The sequence below is a fragment of the Platichthys flesus genome, chromosome 9 (genome assembly GCF_949316205.1).
Source record: "Platichthys flesus chromosome 9, fPlaFle2.1, whole genome shotgun sequence".
In the NCBI taxonomy this organism is placed as follows: Eukaryota; Metazoa; Chordata; class Actinopteri; order Pleuronectiformes; family Pleuronectidae; genus Platichthys; species Platichthys flesus.
In genome coordinates this window covers 26,349,323-26,376,800 of record NC_084953.1, presented here as the reverse complement: position 1 = coordinate 26,376,800, position 27,478 = coordinate 26,349,323, and the positions used below count along the sequence as shown (strand labels likewise).

Here is a 27,478-nt window from a genome sequence, read left to right as displayed (position 1 = left end):
AATCCAGTACACAAACTTAAGTGTGAGAAGTTTTTCACCTTCCAGTCTCTTCTAGTCCATAAAGGCCATACTTGACATATGGGCCTGTGTTCACCTAGTGTCTTATTTCATTATGATGAATTATTATAATCATCTTCGGAGTCATTCACAAAGTAGTGAAAAGCATTTTTTTATTTCACTCACTCTTTAAAACATCGTTTTAGGTCCGGAGTGTAAGATCAAGTTGAGAGGGATCTATTGGCAGAAATTGAATATAAAATTATCCTGTTGTTATTTTTTTACTATTGTGTATCTAAATTGTACGTATTGTTGTTTTCTTTATCTTAGAATGAGCCCTTTATATCTAAATACTTTATATTCACATCAGGAGCTGGTCCTCTCTACGGAGGTTGCCATTTTTTTTACAGTTGTCAAAGATGTACAAACGAAACACCTTGTTTTCCTGAGTTTTTATGACAACTGAAGGCTTCTCTCTCATGTTTGGAGGGGAGCAGTATTCAGCTGCCGCATGCAACTTCACCACTAGTTGTCACAAAATTCTACACACTGCACCTTTTAATGTTGCTGCTGCACAGAATTGAATTTGATATCCTTTCTATCATAAAGACTAATTAGATAAGTTAGGAAGAGTTGAAGCTCCTTGACTTTGATTAAGAGAATTAAAAAAGATCTTATCATGCCTAGGGCTTAGATATGTCATCGCACTCAGTTTGGAACATTACAAAGCAAATTATATTACATGAATTGAATAACTGATTGTCCAAGTGCATTTGTGTTTCCTATTCCTTATAGAAGAATTGTCACTGTCGAAAGAAGAGGAAATTCACCAGGATAGATGGCGGCGCTCCCCCCGTGAACCACACTTGCCCAGAACATCAAGGAAGAACCGCACGAAGACCAAAAGCAGCCGTGACTGCCATTTGGAGAGGAAGGAGATGAGGGTGCGGGATCTTGGCCTCGGCTATGACTCAGATGAGATAATCCTCTTTAAATACTGTGTTGGCACATGCCACAGCTCCCGCAGGAACTATGACCTGGCCCTCAAGACTATGATGGACAATGGGAGCATCTCCGGAAAAAAGGTCAGCGGTCACCCCTGCTGTCGGCCTACCCGCTATGAGACTTTGTCCTTTATGGACACCCAAACTACATGGCAGACAATTAAGTGGCTCTCTGCAGCCAACTGCAGCTGTGTGGGCTGACTGCAAAGAGGAGTGTCTATCACAAATGCACAAATTCCCATAAGCTCTTGTATGGAAGAGCAGGATATTGTGAGGCCTGGTATGTACATTGGGTGACTCACGCCTTGTTCATGTGGTCTGAAGCCAGGGCCTCAGTTGGGATCCACAGTAGTGTGGACAAAGCCTTCCCTTCGTTCATAACTCAACTTCATCGAGGTTTAGATACTTCTGGACAGAGTCTGATGGCAACTGGTTACATTTCTAAGCACACATCTTGAGTTATATCAGCAGAATTCATAATACATCTTTTTGAAAGGGAGCTCTCCCCAGTTTTCTGATAATTTAGCTGATTCGTTAGTCCTACAGTGGAAGGGACTAACGGGATGCAGAATTATTGGAACAGGTATGGAGGGTAACATTTGATTTAATTTGTTTTTACAAGGGATTACTTTAAGCAAGTTAATTAGCAGAAACTGAAGCATTAATAATAATTAATCTGTGCTGAGACGTTCATAAGTCTAAAAGCCAAAACCCAAAGACTATCCAATTACTTCTTATCACTTATTAATGAGCCCTGTAAGGTTGTTCATTTCAATTAACGTGGAGAGCAGAAACACCACCAGCATCAATTCAGTAGCATTAGCATTCAGAGAAACAAGTGTTGATGACAATATTGACCTATGACATTGTGAAGAATGATTTGTTCTCCCAAATTCAAGGCAATGGTATTATTTACTTTGTGTTACAATTTTTGTAATGTTACTTACTCTAAATGTTCACTTACTCTAAAAGAAAAAACATTTCTAGCTAAACTAAGGATAATGTGTTTGAAAATTACATCCACATCATCCACATGCCTTGTTTGGATATGTCTCTTGCTTGCTTGATTTATATATATCCACTATTTGCAATTAACAATCTCCTCTTAATTAAGCAACTGTATGAAAATTGCCAAAAACAAGGAATTATGGTTTTTCTTTCACTTTAATAACAAGGTACATTTGCTTTTGTTGAATCTTTATCAATCAAGAGTTTCAATGGTGATTCATGCTCTGTTTACCACAGCTCAAAAGGAACTGAGGGTGAACCCAGGATGTCACTCTGACAACATTTCAGACAAGCATTTTTATATAATTGGAAATTAATTCAGGCAATAAGGGGTTAAAAGCAAAGGGGCTTGCTGGTCCTTGTGTATTTTGGCCTCCTTTGAGACCCTCTGACAATCGACACACCAAGCTCCACCCTCATCTACATGAGTCTTAATGTTATTTTCCAAGATAATTTATTGGAAACTTGGTCCATTATCTCAGACAAAACCTGATTAGGTGTGAAGCTACCACATTTATGTATCCTGATAAAAATGTGAACCACTGGTGTAACCCTGAAAAGCCAGGGTATAACCCTGAAGGTATGTCACTAACCACATGCCACTCGAGAACTTGTTTTAGCTCAGGTTGTTTGTAATTCTGTCGACAGACTATAGTAGGATGCCATCATAAATATAGTCCTGAGCCAAACGTCGGCCTGACTGACAGACTTTTCACCACTTGGGCTATTTTCAGATAAGCTGTGACATGATACCACTCAGTCGACCTGTAGTTTAACATATGTAGTACAGCAAATGTGAAGAAGAGATTATGGTAATGAGAACTAAACTATGCTTACGGCTAATGACAGCTGATAATATAACAAACTACCTACTAAATAAATGTAAAAATCAAAATGTTGAATAAAACAGCCTTTTGTACATGATACATCAATATTGCATTTTTTTATGAAACAACCTAGCGTATGGTTATTTTTCAAAAGCAAAGAACAGGAAATTATCCTTTACTGGCTTCCCAACCAACACTTTCAATCGTGTTTTTGCCAGCTCTTTGTAGGTGCCAGCGATTTACATGTTTGTGTGTCTTTGTACACACTGTTAAAACTTAAATGTATGCATGATACATGTATCCATTATCTAACTGCTTATCATTTTAGGGTTGAGGCGCTTACATCTACATAATCTGCAGTTATAACATATTATTAGTATTATTACTATTATCAGTTTCATAGTGTTAAATGCTGGCTCTGGATCTAAATGTTATGCTGCAGTATCAATGGTATGAGATGTTTATGTTACGTCAGTCGACCACATATACTTTGCAGTTTCCAGCCCTTGCACATCTGACCAGTTCTCAAGACAGTATTCATTCATTCTACTTGGTTTGTTGCCACTGTGTATCTCTGAAAAGCATGTTTCCACATACAGCACCAGGATAACAGAGCACCTCACTACTAAGCTCACTGAAAGACTTAATTTTCCATTGTTTTTTGTTATTGAAGATTGTCTGAAGAATTCTTACAGCCAAGCCCTCACATGAAGCTGCACATTTCCTTTCAATTACTTCTCATGTTTTTATGACAGGAGAAAATAGTGATGCTAGTGTCCGAACAAAATCCCACAGGACCGGCTCATTGTATCAGGAGAAAAAACATTCTTTGAAATTAATAAAAGAGTACAAGTCTGAATCTACTCATAGCTTTGGTAACAAACTTGTTTTTTGCAACAAACAGCTGCAAACATATACATAGCCAGCCAGATGCATCATATAAGTAAAGCAGACAGCTTTGGACTCGCTGGATTGTATATCCTTTCAGCATAAAAGAGCTAGGCTAAGTGTTTGATTGGACTAAGGGTGCTTCTCATTTTTTATCAGTTACTTCCATATAAGAATGTTCGAGAGAGATACCCCTGAACTGATATGTGAAACAGCATGTCTTTCTGATAACGATGACACAGCTAAATCAGTCTTCAAGTGTTAACAGCACGGTATGACCCAATGTGTGTATTTGCAAAGATTATGTGATGTGTTTTCCAATAATAATTTTTGCTGCTCTTTCACCCCAGATAGATGTTTTGATAATAGTCAGTTGTTATGCCTCCACACCAGCAATAGCCAGTGGCCCATGGAATTACGTGAAACATTTCGTGAAACTTATGAATGCTATATCTCCGAAAAGATTCATACAGACTTAAATTGAATGTCCTCGTCTAGGCTCTGTGAATGAAATCCTGTGGCACACTGGAGTGTCCCACCTAACCTGGTAATTTCTGTTTAACTGTGACATGGCAGCTAAGAGGATCAAAGCAATGAAAAAAATGTAGTTGCACTCATTATTGATTAAGGACAGAGGATATCACACCATGTTAATTTTATACAATGATGGAAACTAAAGGCAGTGCTGTGTAGTAACCAGTAAGAGCAGGTCAGGGCTACTTTCTGCTGGACAACATAGAGATGTAGCACACTTCCTCACTTTGCTGTGATTTGATTTTTATTTGGCATGGAAAATTCACAAAACGCAATGAAATATGTTTCTAGCGAGGCTAAAACATTATCACGTTAACATTTGTTTTGAATTTTAATTTTGACATAGTGATACATAGTAATTTTTTCATTTCAGTTTTTCATTACTTCTACGCGAAATTTTTCATTTTGATTGAAAAAGTTTTTACAACTGAAAGACAACAGATTGTTCCTCTCCCTGACCATTAAATTATCCAGGTTATCATGAGAAAATAGCCAAGATAAATGAATGATGATGATGAAGTTGTTTCATGTTTTGTTTATCAACCGACTGTTATCCAGAAAAAGGACATGGATTGAGGAAATTGATATGATGGCAGAGGAGTAGGGAGAACGAAAAATAAGAAGCACCCGAAACAGAGGTGATATTGGTTTCAGGCTCATTTGACTGTCCACAGGCATTTTTCTCAAAATGTAGAACTCCTTAGTATACTTCACCAAAAACAAAAGTGATATGTGAGATTCTTTGATTATGAAAAATAATTATCTGTTTCGAAATATTGGTTGAATGTGCTTTTGCCGTTTGTAGTTAAGTGATTTCTGAGGCCTTTTGTGACTGTTCAAGTCAAAATGTAACTTCTCTATTAGATGCTATGCATCATGTTGCCTTACTGTACATAAGAGTATTTATTGTTTTAAATTATTTAATTTATTATGTATTTGGATAAATTTGGTCGCAGGATGTTTAATCTCAATGAAGTAGCCAGGTATTACTTGTATTACATATATACCCACAGTTCTGTGAAGGTCAGAGTTCAGACTTTAGCTTAATCTTCCGTGTCACCTACAAACTATGTTTCTATACAAATTTGTGTCCTGTCAGAAATAGAATCCGTCATTATTGTCAGAGTTTGTTTTTTTTCAATGAATTTATCAGAAGCAGAGGAGTCTGGTGTAGGGGGTTGATGTGATATCAGATGTAGGCAGTGCATGACTCACTGTCGCTGGGTTCTGACACTCTGCATAATGCTCATCAACAATGGTTGCTTTGGTTGATTAACAGTGAACATTCATGTTGTGTCTAGAGTCACTGTGAACTTTTACTCATGAAACTAGACTACTGAGCTTTCACTGACCTTAACTAAGAGCTTTTGCTTAATAACAGTTGAGTCACTACAAGGGGAGGTTGTTCTACGACAACTAACACTGTGAACATCTGACTGATATGTTCAGTATCAGTGCATTAGACAATTTTTTAATTTATTAGTCAAGTATATAAATAAAAATGTCCTCATTGTGTATATAGGAAACATAATCCTGTTGTCGTTACATGTTATATCAAATGTATTGCTACTGTTTCTGTATAGACACATAACTTTAGGGAGAAAGGGTTGTTCAATTCACACATGTTACAATCATTCAGGCCCAAAACTTGCTTATAACACATGTTGAGCAAGACTCCTTCATGCCCTAACCACAACTGGGTATTTGTGTATAACACGTCTTTCATACACATTCAATGTTCTGCCAGTGGACACTACCAAGGTCTGCTGTAGTGCTCTTACACTAGGATCGGCACTGTACTGTATATCTAAACCCAGTAGTACAGTATTCACCTATTAACCTCACATAAGAAGTGTTCATAGTCTTCATATTCATCATGGTACTGTATTATCTTGAATATATTCAGTGTATTCTAAAAAGCCTTCTGGCCACTGTTTTGTACATTGTTAGTAATAAAACATTTAAAACTTTTATCTGACTTTGGTTTATTGTGCTTCGAATCCTTTTTGAGAGACAGTCACATCAAGAAATTAGTCACCTAATTTTTCTGTTCTCTTTTGATATATTCTTCTTCGGGTGGAATTACTGCTGTGGTAAACATGAATCCAGTTTATTTCACTGTACTCTTCACAGAGTTCTTGTGAATCTTGTGTCCTCTACAAGTCTGACAGAGCTTAAGTAGAAAATGGTCTCTCTCTCTCCCCGGTCTCCCCCCCTCTCTTCCATCTGCCCCTCTTTTTCTCTCATATCTCCCCTCTTTTTCACCCACCTCTATCTCTCCATCATTTTTCTCTTCTCATCCAAACCTGTTGAGGTAGATCAGGGGTTCTCAAACTTTTGCAAGCTGGGCCCCCCCAAAGCTGGTTAGGGGAAGTTGGGCCCCCGCCGCCCTCCACCGCTGTCCTCAACTACACCACCATATATAGATAGAGAGATAGATCAGAAACTTGTCCATAGTTGTGTTTGTTTGTTTGCAATAAATAAAATGAAAGCGATGTTGCTAGTAATGGTAGTTTATATATATGCAATGATAAAACACAAGGAAAGTACACAAACCATAACATGAATTGATGAGATGTTAATGTGATGACGAGGGAGAGGAGGAGGTAAGAGACCCATGTGTGATATTTCCCTGACAATCTAGACCTATAGCAACTTAACTAAGAGCTGATCCAAAAGAGATCTGAGCCGGCTCTAACTATAAGCATTATCAAAAAGGATTTAAGCCTACTCTTTAAGAGAATTAGGATTCTCCTGCTCCCAATCTGAAACATGGAGATGATTCCACACAAGAAGAGCTTGATGACATAAGCCTTGACACCAATGTAATTTTCAGGTTGAACCAAAGTCATATTAGAGGCAAATGTTTTTAAAGACAGGATTTTCGATAGTGGTTTTTAACACTCCACTTTCACCGTGTTTCATGAATAAAATGCTCTGTATGTAAATTGTGAATGACATATGAGCAAACCCCTCTGTAACAACCTTTAGAATAAAAATGTTGGTTCATGATCCTGAAGTGAAGAATCTGGCGAAAGGACAAGAAAAATAAACGTTCATTTTCTAAAAACATAGAACACACAAAGGGAAGGAAAATTAAATAAATGTTCTGTCATCTTGGTTTGAAGGAAAAGTGTGTTCTTGAAAGGTCAGGACAAAATCAAAAATTTACCATTCAATAGAAATACTTTACATTTACATGTCATTTAGCTGACACTTTTGTCCAAAGCGACTTCCATTTTTTGTACACTCAACATTTTATGAGGGGCCATTTCAGGGGTTCAGTATTTTGCCAAGGACACTTAGGCATGAAGATGGGAAAGAGTGGGATTTATGGAAGTAAATCTGTGTCATCGGGATTTAGACAAAAAAGACATTGAATTTCTAGCACTGAATATTTATGCATGGGAATTATGTATTTGAATGTTTTTCAACATTTAAAATTCAACCTCAAAAAATTCAACCGCAAAAAATTCACCCTCAAAAATTCAACCTCAAAAAATTCAACCTCAAAAAATTCAACTGCAACATCCGGGGATCCAAGGAGGAGCAATCGATTCCAGATTCAAGATTGGGAGCGTGCCTCAAGCAACGAGGTGCTTCGGTGAGTGTTTAAACTCTTCTATATGCATATATATATAGGAAAAATAATACTTATTATATGATCCCTGCCTGACTTGTTTGTGTTTATCTGCTGTAGACGAGCTTTAACAGCACGGTGCGCCGCTCTCTCTCCCAGCTCGCTCACCCAGCTCTCTCTCTCTCTCTCGCTCCACTGTCAGCTGTAACCCTCAGCTGTTTTAAGACACGTCACACCAAGACGCTTTGACAGCTCTGACAACGCTGAAGCTACAGCCGAAACAGTAAGGACAGGGCCGGTCTTTCCTACAGGCGACATAGGCGGTTGCCTAGGGAGCCACTCAGAGGGGGGCGCCAAAAACTGGGCCTAGCCAAAAAATTAAAATATATTATATCTTAAAACAGCTGACAGGGCCGGGAAACCTTTCAAAATAAAGTTCCCCAGCCCAGCCGTGCCCGTCCTCCGCCCTCACGCCGCCGGTGGAGAACGGTGTCCCAGGTATGTGGGAGACACGTTACACCAAGACGCTTTGACAGCTCTGACAACGCTGAAGCTAACTCACCTTCGACATGCAACATCAGAGCAATATTGTGTCCCGACGTCGACACAGAGCGACCGTCTTTTCCAAAGAGAGGAAGGGATGTTCGGATTTGATTGTGTGGTAGGCAGCATTGATGAAAATAAATATGTATGCGAGTTAAAAAGAAGTGGTCTACGTATTTCTGATTTGATTTGGCTTTTCGTTCATTTGGTTTAACACATGTAGTAACAGGAGAGAGAGACAGTGGAGCGAGAGAGAGAGAGAGAGCTGGGTGAGCGACATTCACTTTTAACGGGAGAGAGAGCGGCGCACCGCGCTGTTAAAGCTCGTCTACAGCAGATAAACACAAACAAGTCAGGCAGGGATCATATAATAAGTATTATTTTTCCTATTAAATAGTGGCCCATCCAAAATTGAAATCCTGGCGTTATGCATGCCAGTCACTGGCCCGTTCGGAAAAAAAAATCCGAACGTCATCTCGTTTAAGTTCCACTTAGTTTATGTCCAATAAAGTCCGTGAATGTACACATGTCAGCTGTCTATCACTACATCTTACAGAAACAAACTACACCGATGGCATATAGAAGAGTTTAAACACTCACCGAATCACCTCGTTGCTTTACGCACGCTCCCGATCTGGAATCTGGAATCGATTGCTCCTCCTTGGATCCCCAGATGTTGCAGTTGAATTTTTTGAGGTTGAATTTTTGAGGTTGAATTTTTTGCGGTTGAATTTTTTGATGTTGAATTTTTTGCAGTTGAATTTTAAACGTTGAAAAACCTTCAAATACATAATTTACTTGCATAAATATTCAGTGCTAGAAATTCAATGTCTTTTTTGTTTCAAATCCCGATGACACAGATTTACTTCCATAGGGATTCAAACCGGCAACCTTGTTCTTGCAGAACACCAGCTCTATCCCCTAGGCCACACCACCCCCTACTGTGTTTTATACTCTAAAGATACTTTCATGTTCCTATGTTTTGTAGATTAAAGGATTGTTGTGTGTGTGTGTGTGTGTGTGTGTGTGTGTGTGTGTGTGTGTGTGTGTGTGTGTGTGTGTGTGTGTATGTGTGTGTGTGTGCGTGTGTGTTTGCAATCATCTATCTGGCCCATTAACTCCACCATGAAGTTCACATAGTTCATATAATTAATCCAACAATTTCCATCTATCAATCACAACCAATGAGCTGCGAAGGCCAGCGGCACTGACTGACTGGCCAAGTTCAATCCTCACACTGTATCTTGTGGATTTGTGATTGAATATCCCAGCAGATTCCAATTGTGGTAGTAACAGTATTTAAAACAGGGTATCCAATCGACTGTCTATAATGCATAACACTGTAATTATCTGACTGTTAATGTTGCACACACTGCTCCCACAGAGGTTTCACATGGACTATTAACCCAAGTATCACATCAAAAGATGACACAACACTTTCAGCAGCTTTTAGCGCAGGTGACTTTGTTTTAATGACAGCCACATACAGGAGGAGGGTGTGTTTACTACAGGGTCTCAATAGGTGCAACCAAACAGTGTGTGCTCAGCATGCACACAAGCCTGGACACACAGACATGAGAAGCTGCCACCTGTTGGTAGAGTGTGTCGAGCAATCACATACTCCACAGCTTTATGAAAGGACTTTGATTACTTCATCCACACAAGTATGAGTAGAACCACATTGTAAAAACAACAACAAAACAAACTTGATGCACTCAACTTTACTAAAGCAGACATTAAGGAGTATTGGGAGGAAAATATACTATTAAGTATCTCAAGTTTCTGACAGGTTTTCCCTGGCAGCAGAATGGTGCTTGTTAGCGTTATATAACGTAACATATTTCTTATCCACCAACACATAATATGTTGTAGCTGGTTTTAACCTTTTATATACCATTTTATAATCATATCCATTACACTATTTTGTCTATATAAATGTACATAACTGTGAAAAAAACTGCAGTGAGAGATGAGGAGAAAGCAGAGATGGTGTTAAAGATTCATAATTGAGTCAATATCAGTGAAGAGGGGATAAAGAATAACAACAGCTAACTTTAGCAGGACAGAAAATAAGATGATACTGACGCATAAACAGAAGGAAAGCAATGAGTAGAAATGAGAAAAAGATGCAGCAGAGATGAAACTATGTGATATCAACACTTAGATTTGGTGACTGGACAAAAACAGGGAGGAGTGGGATTGCATGTTGTCCCTGTTTCTGCCTAGATGTCATGGGCTACATCCACACTATTAGGTTTGTTTAGGGTCGAACCTCTGCCACAGACTAGAAACATGCAGTGAACCCATGTCTCACCAAGGTCAGCTGTGTGATTTCCAGCACCCTATGACATTCAAAGGATAAGCTGTTAAGAGGAAGTATGTCCTCTTCTGTCTTCACATAATTTACAGCAGCAGTCAGCAACTGGGTGAGACCAAAATCATGTTTAAGTTTATGAAAAACAGTTACCGTAAAGAACAAGTTTTTTTTACTGAGTCTGTAAGAAGATCACAACCGTACAAACAAACAGCCGCAGTATATTATATAACTGTTTGAGGAGGACTCACTGGATAACTCTCAAGTGACTCCTGAGCATTATAGTCCAGGCAAAGTAGCGTTTTACGACCGACTAATTGTAAAATATTTTTTTTTAGCATTGATAATTTCTATGGGGTGTCCAGAACAACATACTAAAAGTACTAAGAAATCCTAGTTGAGCACCTCCACTATTTTTTTCCTTTACAAATAAAGAAAGTACCCATGAAAAGTAAAAAAAAAAAATCATTTTTGAAAATGACTTTGAATATGCAAATGAGCTATACACTAATCGAATATGCCCAAAATACAAATGCAAATTAGGACTTATTCAATAAGTGGAGAGCTCATGTGCACATTCAAATTCATTTCAAAAGAAACTTGTAATACAAAAAAGTGACTTTTCATATATACTTTTACCATGTAAAGTTTTATTGTGGTAGGCGTAAAGGAAAAAATTAAGCCTATTTGGGTGTATTTTGGGCATATTCGATTAGTGTACAGCTCATTTGCATATTAAATTAATTTTCAAAGAAACTTGTAATACAAAAAAATGTACTTTTCATGGGTACTTTCATTGTGTAAAGTATCATTTTTATAGGAGTTAAGAAAAAAATAGCCCCATTGGGGTCCGGCGGCATCGAATCTAAACTTAAGTTAATGGCTAAAACTAAAATAGGTAAATACAATAAAATCATGATTCACGTCGGCAGCAACGACTCCCGACTTCGTATGTCGGAGGTCACTAAAGTGAATGTTGCTCCCTAATACAACAGGTGATGACATGTTTAGCCGCATGTTGTCTTTTAACCGCTGGCTGTAGTGGTGGTGTCCTGTAAACGGTGTGGGCTTTAACGATAATTAGCTAACTTTTTTGAGAAAACCTGATCTTGTTAGATGAGACGGCGTTCATCCCACTTGGGATGGAGCAGCTCTCTTATCTAGGAATATTACTCAGTCTATAACATGACAACCCATAGTTGGGACCAGGAAGCAGAGCTGCAGTGCTAAACACTTCTCTGCTCTCCCTCTGGATCAGTCACACAACCCCATAGAGATTGTGTCTGTTCACCGTCCGATTAAATTATTGAAATTAAACAATAACAGAGCGAGAACTCCAAACAGAAATTTAATACAAATTAAAACAACACAGGAAACAACACAGGAAACCCAGACTTTTAAATGTGGTCTTTTAAACATTAGATCACTGGCAAAAAGGGCTCTTTTAGTTAATGAAATAGTCTCTGATTACAACATAGATTTATTGTCCCTCACTGAGACGTGGCTGCATCCTGATGAATATGTCAGTCTAAATGAATCTACTCCCCCCAGTCATATCAATTCACAGGTTCCTAGAGAAATTGGGTGAGGAGGTGGAGTTGCTGCTATTTTTAATTCCAGTCTATCAATTAATCCTAAACCTAAACTCAGCTACAAATCATTTGAATGTCTGGTTCTTAGTCCTCCACGCCAATCCAGGAACCACCAACAGCCAATCATATTTGCTGTAGTTTACCGTGCTCCCAGGGCTTATACTGAATTTTTAAAAGAATTCCCTGAGTTTTTATCAAACTTAGTCCTAAAGACCGATAAAATTATTATTGTTGGTGACTTTAATATTCATGTTGATAATAATAAAGATTGCCTTAGCGTAGCATTTATTTCAATACTAGACTCTTTGGTATCAGTCAGTGTGTGCACAAACCTACTCATTGTGGTAACCACACACTTGACTTGGTATTATCGTACGGTTTAGGAATTGAAAATTAACAGTACTTCCGCGCAATCCAGTTCTATCAGACCATAATTTAATAACCTTTGATTTTTCAATAACTGAATATATGCCACTAATAAAAAATTCATTTTCTAGATGTCTACCTGATAGTGCTGTAGCTAAATTTAAGGAAATAATCCCAATTACATTTAAACCTGTATTAGCAGTAGATATAAACAACAAATTTCGTTAAAAACCTGAGCTCCATTGAGATCGACCACCTTGTCGATAGCTCTGCAGACTCATTACGATTAACATTAGACTCAATAGCGCCTCTAAAAAAGAAAAATGTCAAACATAGTAAATTAGCTCCGTGGTATAATTCCCAGACAAATGAGTTAAAACAATTATCAAGAAAACTAGAAAGGAAGTGGCGCTCCAGCAACCATGTTGAAAATCGAATAGACTGGAAGAATAGTGTTAAAGAATATAAAAAGGCTCTCCACAAAGCAATAGAAGAGAATAAAAACAACCCCAGGTTTCTCTTCAGCACTGTACCCAGGCTGACAGAGAGTCACACCTCCACCGAACCCAGTATTCCTCGATCCCTAAATAGCAATATCTTTATGACCTTTTTTAATGATAAAATTCAAACATTAGAAATAAAATCAACCATCTCCTGCCCCCAATTGGCACTTATACCCTCCCAACAACAGAGATCTCAGAAACGGCTGAGAATCCTACCCATTACTTAGACAGCTTCTCTCTGATCACCCGTGATCAGTTTAACAAATTAATCTCAGGTTCTAAACCAACAACCTGTATCTTAGATCCCATTCCTACAAAATTACTTAAAGAAATTCTGCCCCTAATTGATAGTTCGTTACTTAACATTATCAATCTGTCATTATCATCAGGTTATGTACCACAGTCTTTTAAAATAGCTGTAATCAAACCCCTACTCAAAAAATCCACCCCAGACCCAGAGGTTTTAGCCAATTACAGGCTAATATCTAATCTCCCCTTCATTTCTAAAATCTTAGAAAAAGCTGTAGCCAATCAGCTGTGTGAGTTTCTCCAGGAAAATAATACATATGAAGACTTTCAATCAGGGTTTAGAGCCAATCACAGTACAGCGACAGCCTTGGCAAAAGTCACTAATGACCTTTTAATAGCCTCAGATCAGGGACTTGTGTCTGTCCTCATTCTGTTAGATCTCAGTGCAGCATTCAGTACAATTGACCATCAAATTTTGTTACAAAGACTCAAACAGTTAGTTAACATTAATGGACCGCCCTTAACTGGTTTAAATCTTATTTTTCTGATCGCTCCCAATTCGTGCAAATTAATGATGAGTCATCTGTGCGCGCCATAGTTAACCATGGTGTTCCACAGGGCTCTGTGCTCGGCCCAATTTTATTCTCATTATATATGCTTCCACTAGGAAACATTATCAGTACACGCTCTGTAAATTTCCACTGCTATGCGGATGACACCCAGTTATATTTGTCAATCAAACCTGAACAAAGTAATCAATTAACTAAACTTCGAACATGTCTCAAAGACATAAAAACCTGGATGACCCGCAATTTTCTCTTATTAAACTCAGACAAAAAAGAGGTTATAATACTTGGCCCCAAACACCTTAGAGATACATTATCTAATGATATAGCTGCGCTAGACGACATTGCCCTTGCTTCCAATGAAACAGTCAGGAACTTGGGGGTGATCTTCGATCCTGATTTATCCTTTAATAGTCACTTAAAACAAATTTCTAGGACTGCTTTTTTCCACTTGCATAATATTTCAAAAATTAGACATGTCATTTCACAAAAAGATGCAGAAAAACTAGTCCACGCCTTTGTTACATCGAGACTGGACTATTGTAATTCATTATTATCAGGCTCCAGCAGTAAGTCGTTAAAGACTCTACAGCTTGTCCAAAATGCCGCAGCACGTGTCCTGACGAGAACAAAGAGAAGAGAGCACATTTCTCCAGTATTAGCTTCGCTACACTGGCTTCCAGTTAAATCTAGAATAGAATTAAAAATTCTCCTCTTAATAATATAGCGCCTTTTTACCTTAAAGAGCTGTTAGTACCTTATAAACCCGCTAGAGCACTCCGCTCCCAGAATTCAAGCCTACTTGTCGCCCCAAAAGTCTCTAAAAGTAGAGAAGGAGCCAGAGCTTTTAGCCATCAAGCCCCTCGGCTGTGGAATAATCTACCACTTTCAGTTCGGGAGGCAGACACCATCTTTTCGTTTAAGAGTAGGCTCAAAACCTTCCTTTTTGATAAAGCTTATAGTTAGAGCTAATTAGTGCGGCAGAACGTTACTTGTTCTATTTTATGACACATGACACACGGAGCTTCTCTTTTCAGCTTCTCCTTCCTCTTCTCCATCCCTATCCCCCTTCCCCGAAATCCCTTTGCTTTTTCACCCGCAGATCCAGGGCCTCTGTGGCCGCACCATGGATTGCGGTTTGTGGATCGCGCACCGGGGGTCGCAGGGGGTCGCAGTGTGGCGGATTCTGAGTCATGTGGGCTGATCGTGGTGCTGGTGGCGGACCCTGTGTCGCGTTGGCATTGGGCACGGGCGGTGGACCAGGACCGCGGTGGTGGCTCGTGATGGGTCCTGGTGGGCGGCGGTGGACGGTGACTGAGGACTGGAGGGGGGTCTGGTCTGGATGGTGGATCGTGGTCTGGATGGTTGCTGAGCATGGACTGTGCTTGCAGCGGGACTGCTTGGCATGTCATGTTAGGGTTGTCCTTCGGGATGTCTACCCTCATCAAATGCTGCTAGAGACTTTGATTATTGATGATGTTCTCCTACACGTGGCATCTATTGCACTTCTGTCCGTCCTGGGAGAGGGATCCCTCACATGTGGCTCTCTCTGAGGTTTCTACGTGTTTTTACCCTGTTAAAAGGGTTTTTAGTAGTTTTTCCTTACTCTTGCTGAGGGTTAAGGACAGAGGATGTCACACCCTGTTAAAGCCCTATGAGATGAATTGTAATTTGTGAATATGGGCTATACAAATACAATTTGATTGATTGATTGATTTTGTTGCCTGGCCTTATTGGCACACTTTAATGAGAATTAAACATGTTTCCTCATCTAGGATTTCTAAGGACTTTTTATTATGTTGTCCTGGACACCTCATAGAAATGATCTATGCTGACATTTTTTATTTTACAATTAGTTCGATTTTTGGCTCCAAAATGAGCTACTTTCCCTGGACTATTAACACAGTAGCAGCGAACATCCCATTCCAAACACTCAGGTTTGAAAGGACAGTGCAGTATGGTATAGGGATTGCAATATCAGCTGTCTCCCAGCTGGCGGCGCACTACAGCAGGCACACAACAGTTAGTATGACCTTTTGGGCTTGCCGTACTGTTGTGCAACATTTAGCGCGAACTTTGATAGAAAGTTCGCTAGAGAAAACCGGAGGGGTACCGCCGTGTCATTCTAATGAAGACTGCTATGAGATCTTCACAGGACTGACAGCAGCTGAGGTGAACGTCACTATCTGAGGGCTCTACCTCTCGCAGATCAACATGGGAGTGACGCGTTTCCTGGGCAACAGGCGCTGAACGTTGGAAGATGGTGAGTGTTTGTTCCCTGGCGCTGCAGAATCGTAACTACGCTCTGTAACTAATCCATTCCTTGTAAACCCGTCGTTCCAGAGGAGGAGTCTGGCTCCCAGTCAGGTCGCTAAGCGGAGGCAGGGAGGTGACTCCTGTGAGGACGAGGAGTGGACATGTAGAACCGTGAGTTAGTGGGACTCGAACACATCATTGAACTCTACCGTGTTAACCACCTGTGTGGAGGGGGTGGCCCGGGGTCTGGTTTGCGGAGCAACTTAGACACAGCCAGTATATCTCATGTAAATGGTTTGCAGCCGCCCTGATAACCTGTGCTCTGACAATGGTTATCAACTGGATCAGTAAAATGTTGGTTTCCTTTCCTACATCCTAAAATAGGTGAATGTATGTAGTCAAGTCTCATATCTGTACATAGTATATTTAAAAAAAAGCAGGTGCTGAACCAAGGTGCTTTACTATAATAATAAAAAAAATCAGGTTTAGAAGAAACAGGTAAGATACATTAGTGTATACGGGCCATGTAAAATGCTCACTGGTGGTATAAAGTGATAGTGATGGTGCTGATGATAATAATGATAATGATGAGTTGGATGTCTTCTTACTTGCCGGAATATTCACAGACCTTGTTAAACATGTCTGCAGACACTTAACAACAACAGCCTATTTTCATTTTGTAAACACTTTCTTGCTGAATCATTGGGAAGCATTAGTTTTCTATAGTTTATGTATTGGTCTCTCATGTTTATAATGTGTCATTTATGGAGATAAGGGAGTCACAGTTTTTCTTCATAAGGCCTCTTGTTTGGAAAGCAGGAAGAAATTGTGTGACTTAGTTAGTATAAAAATGGTTAGGTTGAGAACGTGAGTGTTGAAATTGAAATGTGTGTTGTGCCTATTCACAGGAGAAAAAAAGAAAAAGAGATAATGAGATGAGAGAGAACCATATTTCTCCTTTCAGAAAGCCTCTGACTCAGCTCAACAGCTGGCCTGCATGTGTGGATGGTGAAAAACATGTAAGCACTATCTGGTATTAAATCTTTGCACACATTTTGTAAAAGAATGCAGTTATGGTTACTGCTTGAGGCCATTACTTGGGTAACTTGTTTAAATTCATATCCACAGGAGGCATTTATTCGAAGTATCCTCTCCAAGCCATTTAAAATCCCAATTCCAAATTACACAGGTAACATTCCACTCTTCAATACAGCTTCTCTTACATCTACTTATGTCTAGTGCATTACATGACATTACAAAGGATTCACTTAACTGCTTAATTTCCACAGGGGCACTGGGAATCCGGGCACTTGGTCTGAAGCGTGCAGGAGTGAGGAAAGCACTTCACGATCCCTTTGCAGAGGATGCTTTGGTTCTTTATGAGCCCCCGAATCTGAGTGCTCATGACCTGATAAAAGCTGACAAGTAGGTACCTCCCTCCATCAAATAATCTCTTAATTGATTCTACAATGAAAACACTTTATTGATTGACACTTAAAATTAAGGGTGGTGACTGGTGGATAAAGTTTCCATTAGATGTGTCTTCAATAATCTGGAGATTTTTACCATTAGTAAAATCTTTCAATGAGTTGGCAATCTGCCACCCATTATCACCTCACAGTGATCTGTTGCATATCTATCAGACAGTTGTCACATACCATATTGTTAAGGCAGACTCATCAGTTATTGACTACACACATCTACAATATTGACTTCAAGAACATATGTTTCATTGATTAATGATTAATTAATAAGTGGACAAATGTATGTAATAAAAGGATCCCTCTTTTTCCTGCTCAGAGAAAAACTTCCAGTCCATGTTGTCGTGGATCCAGTTTTAGGAAAAGTGCTCAGACCCCATCAGAGAGAAGTAAACGTTTTTTTTTCCTGTACTAAACGAAAATTACAACAGTGTTGAACCATAGAAATGTAGAATCTTTTGCTATAATTTGGCCTTTTGTTGGTGGATTCAGAAGTCTGTTCACTCTTAGACATTACAAACAGTTGGGTGACAGAAAAAAGTCAAGTATTGGTCCACTTACAAGCTTCTTCTCTAACCTTTAATTACATCTTAGAGTCTTCATCTATAAGATATGAGGTGAACCACGGATAAAGTGTTGATGTAACGATAAGATTTTGTCTGTGAAGTTGAAAATTATGTCTTTTGTTTCCCACAGGGGGTAAAGTTCCTGTGGGAGTGTGTGACAGGCAGACGCATCTCTGAATCATATGGCTGCATCATGGCTGATGAGATGGGCTTGGGGAAGACTTTGCAGTGCATCGCCCTAATTTGGACCTTGCTACGCCAAAGCCCTGACACTAAGCCAGAGATAGACAAGGTCATTGTGGTTTCACCTTCTAGTCTAGTTCGCAACTGGTACAATGAAATAGGAAAGTGGCTGGGAGGACGCATCACACCAGTGGCCATTGATGGAGGTTCAAAGGATGCAATCGATAAGCAGTTAGGTTAGTTAATCTCTTCCTTCCCTCTCATTATGAATACCCACAGCTAAGAGATATGTTGGTAAGTCCCCTCTTGGGCCATATCGTAAACATAATCAATCTTTTGAGACGGGTTAACACTAATTGTCAGTGGGCACATTGAAAATACTTGTCAGGTGGCCACACATTCATTACCAGTTACCTTCACCTGTCATCTTGGATTGTAGGTTTTAGTCTTTCAGAATGCTGTATATAGTCAGACACGCACGTGCCTTTAAGGCGGCAGTTATACATATTTCTTCCTATATATTCCTTGATGTGTTCCAGCCAGGCAAACAATTTGCACTCATCATCATCTCAGGGCAGATTTCAGGTTAAAATACTTATTTTATATAAGAGGCCTGTGACTGGACTCACTGATAATAAATCCACACAATGATTATTCACAAGCACAGAGACAAAATTATAGCATTCCACGTCCATGGAAGTTTCCTTAAACAACATACCAACTTATGTTATGAGAAAGGTTTTCTTAAGGAGTTGTTATGGAGTAAGGAGTGTGTCTCTTAATTGGTTTGTTTTCTGTGATTTCTAGTGAACTTCATGTCTCAGCATGGTTTGAGAGTTCACACCCCAATCCTGATCATATCCTATGAGACCTTTCGACTGCACGCTGAGGTCTTACACAAGGGCAAAGTTGGACTTGTCATTTGTGACGAGGTATTTCGTATGACCCGTTACTCTTTAGAATTGTCAGGAACAGCTGTTACAGTGTTGTTACATTTGTGTGTGACTGTTCATGTTCATGTGTTGATGTCAGCAAATACCTTTGCAATTCTGTTGGGGCCCCACAAGGCTTTCTTTAGTCACACTGAGTTTGGACAAACTGTGATGTCAGTAAGCTAAAGTAAATATTAGAATGTCATACATAATTTACTTTCACCTGAAACATTTCAAACCAGATGTGTGATCACTTAACTGAAACTATTGGTTTTTTTGTTACCAACCCAGGTCTCAGTAGCAGTGTGCATTTTGCATTAGTTAAACAAACGAAAAAATAATTGTATGTGTGTAGGGCCATCGATTAAAGAACTCTGACAACCAGACATACCAGGCCTTGAATGCCATGAGTGCACAGAGGAGAGTACTGATATCAGGCACGCCCATCCAGAATGATCTGCTGGAGTACTTCAGCCTGGTCCACTTTGTTAATGCTGGAATCCTTGGTAAGCACGCACACACACACTCACACTCACACTCATACAAACAGATACACACACACACACATTTGAGTTATTTCTGCAGTTAGTGCTTTGTTTGTTTACTTGTTTGTTTCTTCATCTTGATGACAGGCACAGCTCAGGAGTTTAAAAAGCGCTTTGAGCTTCCCATCCTGAGGGGTAGAGATGCAGATGCCACTGACAGAGACAGACACGCTGGAGAGGAGAAACTCAAGGAGCTCATCAGCATCGTCAACAGGTCAGCACACACATATATCACAGGGTGTATTATTTCTATTATATTTTCATGTTTCAGTTAACTTGTCAGTCCTTTATAAAAACTTCATATGCTTTTTTTAAATATCTTTCTCCTGCATCTTGGAAATGTCATTCTCACATAGACTTTGTCTTTCACCTAGTCTCAATTTATTTTTTGGTACAAAGTGGTCATTCCATTAAGCTCATATCTGGTGGACCTGCCCTCCGTATGACATGTAGTGAAACCATCTGCTACGCCCAAGGTCCCTCCTCTCATTATAAGTCTGTAATAATGAGTTTGTTTTGAATCGACACCGACAGTGAGCTCTGTAGAGCTCCTGGATAATTTCGTTATTTGCTATTTTTTTCAGATTTCCGCCACCTACCACCACACATAAAAAAACTTTAAACACAACCTTTGAAAATTGTATTTTTAGTTTTTCCTATGTACTAGTGTTTTTTTAAATCAGATGAAGTGTACATTTTATCTCTGGCTTTTCTATAATTTAACTGGCATGATGTATATAAATATCTACTTTGTGTAAAATTCAATGTACTCTAAAAGAAGATTTTATCCACATTGTTCATTTCTACCTTTCACTGCTATAAGGTCATCAGGTGTTTAATTCACTTCTTCTAATTTATTTTTCAATGCATTTAACATAATACATGCCAACACATGATTGTATTTAACTGTCCTTATAATATTGAGCATGTTGTGCCTCCACAGGTGTCTGATCAGGAGAACGTCTGATATCTTGTCGAAGTATCTCCCTGTGAAAATTGAGCAGGTTGTATGTTGCAGGTAGGTGGATTCACCAGGTGTCTTCATAAATGTTTAGATGTAAAAAGAGAGATGGAATATGTTTGTCTAGGTTTAAGTATTATTAAAGCTTTATATATATATATATATATATATATATAAATACTGTACATACCTTAAACATACAACTGTGGTCCAGTACCAATACTAAAGTTGTGTTTTTCATAACTTGAAGTAGAAACATTGCTCTACATTTTACAAAATGAAGTCGAGAAATATGGCTTCATTTTGTTGAATGGTGATACTGTAGTTTATAATGCTGTTTCATGACAAAACATTGACAATATTTGAAGAAAGAGTTTTCATTCATAGAAGTGATGTGTTTCTCTTCAGGCTGACTCCTCTGCAGACTGAGCTCTATAAGCGTTTCCTGAGGCAGGCCAAACCTGTTGAGACGTTACAGGAGGGCAAGATAAGTGTCTCCTCCCTGTCTTCCATCACATCACTCAAGAAACTGTGTAATCGTAAGTGCTTAAATCAAATAGAACACACTACTTTGTGTGTATTATCAGTGAATGTATCCTTGATCGAGAGAAACTTGTTACCTTTTTAAGGTAGGCTTCTCAAGTACAGATTCAATTGTAAAATTTGGTGGTTTTTATTATGCCATTGGCCAAGTAGTACCCATTTTATTTAGAACCATCTGCTGCTTGGTCTGTGTTCTAGACCCAGCACTCATCTATGAGAAGTGTGTGGAGGGTGAGGAGGGCTTTGACGGGGCACTGGATCTATTTCCACAGGGATACTGCTCTAAAGCCGTGGAGCCTCAGCTTTCTGGTAAGAACATGTACAATACAGCTGTGATAGTGTTAAAAAGAAAGTAATACAGAAATACAGCATGATTGACTCATATTTAGGAGAAGTAGAATAACTGAGGTAATTTTTCGACAAAAAACGATCTATTGAACTATTAAAGTAGTTAAATATTGAAAGTTACAGTTGCTCTCCCATGCCTGTGGATTTTACCCATTAATCAAACTGAATGAAACCTGTGGGCCAGTCACTAATGGCAGAATTCTAGTCACAGGGCAGGAGTTAACAATTCCAGAAAGCTTTGTTATTGGCTGCAAAATGAGTAAACACCCCTGTGTGCAGGATAAGTCATTAAACATTAAAAGTATTTTAGAGGAAGTGAAAAGTCAGAGATTTAGTTCCTAAACCTCACTGTATTTTATGGGGCCTTTGAAAATAATGTCTATTCAAAATGTTCATATCAACTGCTCTTAACATGAGTTCCTGAAGATGACAGGTGTGACAAACCTGTAGAGAATTATTTCCCCTCATGTCTGTGGAGCTTCTTGTTGTCTTTTGCCTCTTGCCCCACTGAAGCCTCACTGTTTTGGTTCTTTCGCAGCGCTCTCATCAGTCTTGTTTCCAGCAGCAGCTGGTCTCAGTGAAAAAGTTCTGACAAAAAGTTTAGTTCAGCCCTGGATAGAAGCATTTGATAGAGACCAAACCAGACCTAAACTGCGAGTGAATACTGCATACTGTTCTCTTGGCCCTAAGTGGACAAAAGCACCCGTTTTTGCAGGTTAAATAATTGTGGTGTATCTTGGTGTTTGTGAGTCCAAATGTAGGGCCGGTTGTCCACCCATCAGATGCTCAGGAGTTTGCTTAGATTTCCTACAGTCCGCAGTGTCCTTGTGCAAGACACTGAATCCCCCAAATGCCCCTTACAGCCCCTTAGGCTGCGCCTTCTGTAGCAAATGAGATGTGTGATTGACAAAGTGTTGGGTTTAGAAAGTGCTGTATATGTGTAAATGGGTGAATGTATCTTTCGATGTAAAGCACCTTGAGTTGAAGAGTGCCATAAAAATGAAGAATTTATGGAAGTTGTCTTCTTTTCCAGGGAAAATGCTGGTTCTTGATTACATCCTGGCAATGACAAGGACAACAACTAGTGACAGAGTGGTGCTCGTCTCCAACTACACACAAACACTGGACCTCTTTGAGAAATTATGTAGATCTAGAAGGTAATATTTGGGAAACCAACATTTAATTGTTTTTAGTTTTTTAGGGGGGGAGTCACTTAAAGTGAGTAACAACCATTCTCCTGGTCTTTTACAGATATCTCTATGTTCGATTGGATGGGACAATGTCCATCAAGAAGAGGGCCAAGATTGTGGAAAGATTCAACAGTCCATCAGTAAGCTGAAACTCAGTTTTAAATGATTCTGTGACATCTGAAATGCAGGTACATATTTTCTGATCCATCTGTTCCTCAGAGCCCAGAGTTCATCTTCATGCTGAGCAGTAAGGCAGGTGGATGTGGCCTGAATCTGATTGGCGCTAATCGCTTGGTGATGTTTGATCCTGACTGGAACCCGGCCAATGACGAGCAGGCAATGGCCCGGGTATGGAGAGACGGCCAGAAGAAGACCTGCTACATCTACAGACTGCTCTCTGTAGGTTCAGTCTTCTTACCTACTGATAGAATTCTTCAAATTTGAGACAGTGGTATTAGATGTTTCAGGGCTGCAGGGTTTCCCAGCCTAACTGGTCTGTCTTTGTGTGTACAGACAGGGACAATCGAGGAGAAGATCCTGCAGAGGCAGGCCCATAAGAAAGCCTTGAGCAGCTGTGTGGTGGATGAGGAGCAGGACGTGGAGCGCCACTTCTCTCTGGGTGAACTCCGAGAACTCTTCACGCTCAACGAGGAGACCAGCAGCGACACACATGACAAGTAAAAGAAACCATAGTTATTCATGCGAGTTGTGTATGCAAGCTTACTCTGCTAAATATACAGAGGAGTGAATTAACTTTAGAAAGATGTAACAATTTCAAATAACTAGTCAGACATATTAAAATTGACCTGGACACCCTCAAATTGTTCACACTAACAGTAAAAAGCAATATTTTATTTGTAATTTTCCCCAGTTGTGAGTCAAAAATCCAGGCATTCAAAGGCTTATGTCATATTAGCAGACCAAACTCCAGGAAGGTTTTAAGTATCTGATACAATGCAGAATCATGAATGCTTTCGCATTTCAAATACATTTACCCAACTGCTTAATACCAGTGAATGTGATGATCATAAAGGCTGGGCCTTGTAGTTTCTTTTAATATAAGTGTCAACAGAAAATACAAGCGAACAAGGGTTTGAAACTGGAAAATGAAAAAAAATATTTTTGTTTGATTTATATTGCTCTACTACGGCATGTTTCTATATGACAGACCTCAATCATTGTGGAATTCAGTGCACTTTTTCGTGCCCACGGTCAGGGCTTTAAAAATGTCTTTAAAAATATGAAATGGCTATACAAACGTCAACAATCAAATCGAAGGTTGATAGAAACTTGATTGGGAAAAAAATCTCTTGAAAAGCATTGCAGCATTATGACCAAACACACCTGCAGCTTTTAATCACAATAACTTTTTTCATGGAACTAAGAGGTTACTCCAGACCATTGTTCATTCTAAAACAACATCCACAACAAGCTGTTTTACTTCAGTCCTACAGGCGGTGCTAATGCAGAAGACTAGACAACAAACTAAGCAACAGTAAACATGTTAACACAATGCTGTTGAATGGATAATAGAGGACACGTAACATAGCAGGTTTCCTTATACCTGAAATGCTAGGAAACATATGTAAGGAAACTGATGTGACAATGACAAGTCATTGCAGAGACAAGAGCTGAAATAAACTGCTCCTCCTTGAGCAATGTATTTATGCAGTCTTTCCTCCTGCCTCTTGTGTTGTTATTAGGTTTCGTTGTCACCGCTGTGTGAATGGCAGCGAGGTTCGGCCTCCTACAGAGGACTCTGACTGTACCAGTAATCTTTCCCAGTGGAACCACTGCTACAACAAAAAGGGCCTGAAAGACCAGGTGCTAAAAGCCTCCTGGGATGCTGCAGTGTCCTTTGTCTTCCATCAGCGCTCTCATGAGGACCAGAAAGGTGTTGTGTAGCAGGAGGAACACAACAGACGTCATATATCTCTACTACTTGTATATATGGAAACTGTATTTATTTGATGTTGAGGTTTTTTTCTGTTGTTTTTTAAACATTAAAACATTTGTTAAAACAGTTTTGATATTGTGTGCTTCCCCCCGGTAAAACCTCATGATACATCCAAAATGATAATGTATTAATTAGAGATGAGAGAAATGTCTTGTGTTTGAACTGTTTGAATCATTGTACAGAGATTATGCAATATCCTGTGAATAGGGTTTCTTGTTGAGGGTAACAGGGTTATTTAAAGCAATATAATATAATTAAAAGTCCTGCTGAAGTAGGACAATCATAGCAAAAGTCCTGCTAAAAATACTCTAAATATGAGCATTGGAATGATTACAAATTATATTTAATTGACTTTAATTTGATGTTATGTTGAGGATATAGTAATGTTCTATTTTAACATATTTTTTCTGTAATGGTTTCATGACTCATCATATCTTAGGGACGTTAAAAGCACTGATTTAGAAATATAAATATAGTTTTCACTCTAAAAAACAAAAAACGACATCTAACGACAGCATTTTTATTGTATTATTATTATAATTTTATATTAATATTTCTCATGTGAAATGCTCTCTGAGCCCAAACAGCTGTACAATAGGTTTGTCTTAGAATAGTATGAGTCAAAACTTTGATATGGCTTTGTATTTATATAGTCATTTTCTAGTCTTGATGACCACTCAAAACGCTTTACAGTACAGTTCTACATTCACCCATACATTCATACAGTGCATCTATTCGCAGCACTTTGTTGTTCTATGGGGGGCCATTCGGGGTTCAGCATCTTGCTCAAGGACACTTCGGCATGCAGATTGGTCAGACTGGGGGTCGAACTGCCGACCTTCAGGTTGGAGGACGACAACTTTACCCCTCAGCCACAGCCGCCCGTATTCCGTAAATATCAGGAACTTATCATTAAAAACAAGCAAACAGGATTAGAAGGATTCAATTCAATATTATAAAGCTTCAAGTCACAGCAAACATTATTTCAAGGCACTTTACATAGTAAGGTTGAAACCTTAGAAACCTTACACTTCCAACTATGAGCAAACACTTGGCAACAGTGGAGAGAAAAAACTCCACATGACGTTTACTGTAGCTGGATCTATAAATAAGCATATGTTTGCAAGTTTGCTGTAACTTTACATTAAAAGGGATTAGCAGGTTTCCCCTACTTGCCACAAAGTGGACAACAGCATCACTTTGGTTAAATCAATTTGGCTTATCTTTGAGCCTGTGGATCAGGAAGAAGGGTAAATTGTTTGCTAATTGGAGGTTTGCTGGTTTTATTCCCAACCTTTGACACTGAACCCCAACAGGCCTCTTACAGCTCTGACTTCAGTGTGGATGTGTGAGTGATGGATAAATCCCAACGTGTAGAAAAGTAGAAAGGACTACTTGTGCTGCGTTAGTGGATGCAGTTTATCACAATGACTATAATATCAGAATCAGAATCCCCTTTAGGGTGGGAGGGGTCTGCAGTGATCCTTCCTGCCCGTTTCCTGACTCTGGATGTGCACAGGTCCTGGATGGTGGGCAGGTTGACACCGATGATCTTTCCCGCAGACCTGACTGTCCGTTGGAGTCTGATCTTATCTAGTTTGGTGGCCGATCCAAACAAGACAGTTATGGATGTGCACAGAACAGACTTGATGACTGCAGTGTAGAATAGGATCAGCAACTCCTGAAGCTGGCGCAGGAAGTACAACCTCTGCTGGGCCTTCTTGATGATTTTATTGATGTTCGGTTCCCACTTCAGGTTCTTGGAGATTGTTGATCCCAGAAACCTGAATAATTCCACAGCTAACACAGTATTGTTGAGTATGGTGACGGGGTGCATTGCTTGGGGGCTCCTCCTGAAGTCCACTGTCATCTCCACGGTTTTAAGCGTGTTCAGCTCTAGGTTGTTGCGACCGCACCATAGGACCAGCTGTTCGACCTCCCGCCTATATGCAGACTCATCATTATCCTGGATGAGGCCGATGACTGATGTGTCGTCTGCTAATTTTAGGATTTTAGCAGATGGGTCTCCTGAGGTGCAGCCGTTAGTGTAGAGGGAGAAGAGCAGTGGGGAGAGCACACATCCCTGGGGTGCACCAGTGCTGACTGACCGGGTGCTGGATGTTATTTCACCCAGCCTCACCTGCTGCTTCCTGTCTATCAGGAAGTTTTTGATCCACTGACGGGTGGAGGCAGGTACAGTGAGCTGGATGAGTTTGGTGAGGAGGACCTCTGGGATGATGGTGTTGAACGCCGAGCTGAAGTCCACAAACAGCATCCTTGCATAGGTCCCTGGGGAGTCGAGGTGTTGCAGGATGTAGTGCAGCCCCATGTTGACTGCATCATCCACTGACCTGTTAGCCCGGTAGGCAAACTGCATGGGGTCCAGCCTGTGATGTCCTTCAAATGGGTCAACACCAGTCTTTTGAAAGGATTTCATGACCACAGACGTCAGGGCGACGGAACGAGAGTCATTCAGTCCAGTGATGCAGTGTTTCTTAGGGACTGGGATGATGGTGGAGCGTTTGAAGCATGAGGGGACTTCACA

General features: G+C 39.7%; 2 protein-coding genes and 1 long non-coding RNA gene across 5 annotated transcripts in view; 2 read left to right on the top strand and 1 right to left on the bottom strand.

Annotated features, from left to right (window-relative positions):
- Positions 1–6,229, top strand: part of LOC133961152 (neurturin) — a 38,886-nt gene extending 32,657 nt beyond the window's left edge. The window contains exon 4 of the mRNA XM_062396157.1: positions 793–6,229. Within this exon, the coding sequence (XP_062252141.1) occupies positions 793–1,202 (410 nt within the window). The 3' untranslated portion in view covers positions 1,203–6,229. The remainder of the gene's footprint in view (positions 1–792) is intronic.
- Positions 1–27,478, bottom strand: part of LOC133960548 (uncharacterized) — a 383,773-nt gene that overhangs the window by 256,862 nt on the left and 99,433 nt on the right. The gene's annotated exons all lie outside the window — the stretch shown is intronic.
- rad54l (RAD54 like) lies at positions 7,844–24,999 on the top strand. Of its 3 annotated transcripts, none has more exons than XM_062394880.1 (19): positions 7,844–7,862; positions 15,074–16,234; positions 16,315–16,398; positions 17,136–17,246; positions 17,356–17,416; positions 17,517–17,652; positions 18,028–18,097; positions 18,405–18,693; positions 19,265–19,389; positions 19,745–19,895; positions 20,022–20,148; positions 20,878–20,952; positions 21,304–21,434; positions 21,637–21,747; positions 22,820–22,943; positions 23,038–23,116; positions 23,196–23,375; positions 23,490–23,653; positions 24,680–24,999. In XM_062394880.1, the coding sequence occupies exons 2-19, from the start codon at positions 16,232–16,234 to the stop codon at positions 24,879–24,881; spliced, it is 2,223 nt and encodes a 740-aa protein (XP_062250864.1). In that variant the 5' UTR covers positions 7,844–7,862; positions 15,074–16,231; the 3' UTR covers positions 24,882–24,999. The 3 variants fall into 3 exon arrangements, with proteins under 3 accessions (XP_062250864.1, XP_062250865.1, XP_062250866.1); XM_062394881.1 differs by lacking the exon at positions 7,844–7,862 and adding an exon at positions 8,103–8,121; XM_062394882.1 differs by lacking the exons at positions 7,844–7,862; positions 15,074–16,234 and having other exon boundaries at positions 16,315–16,402; positions 17,139–17,246.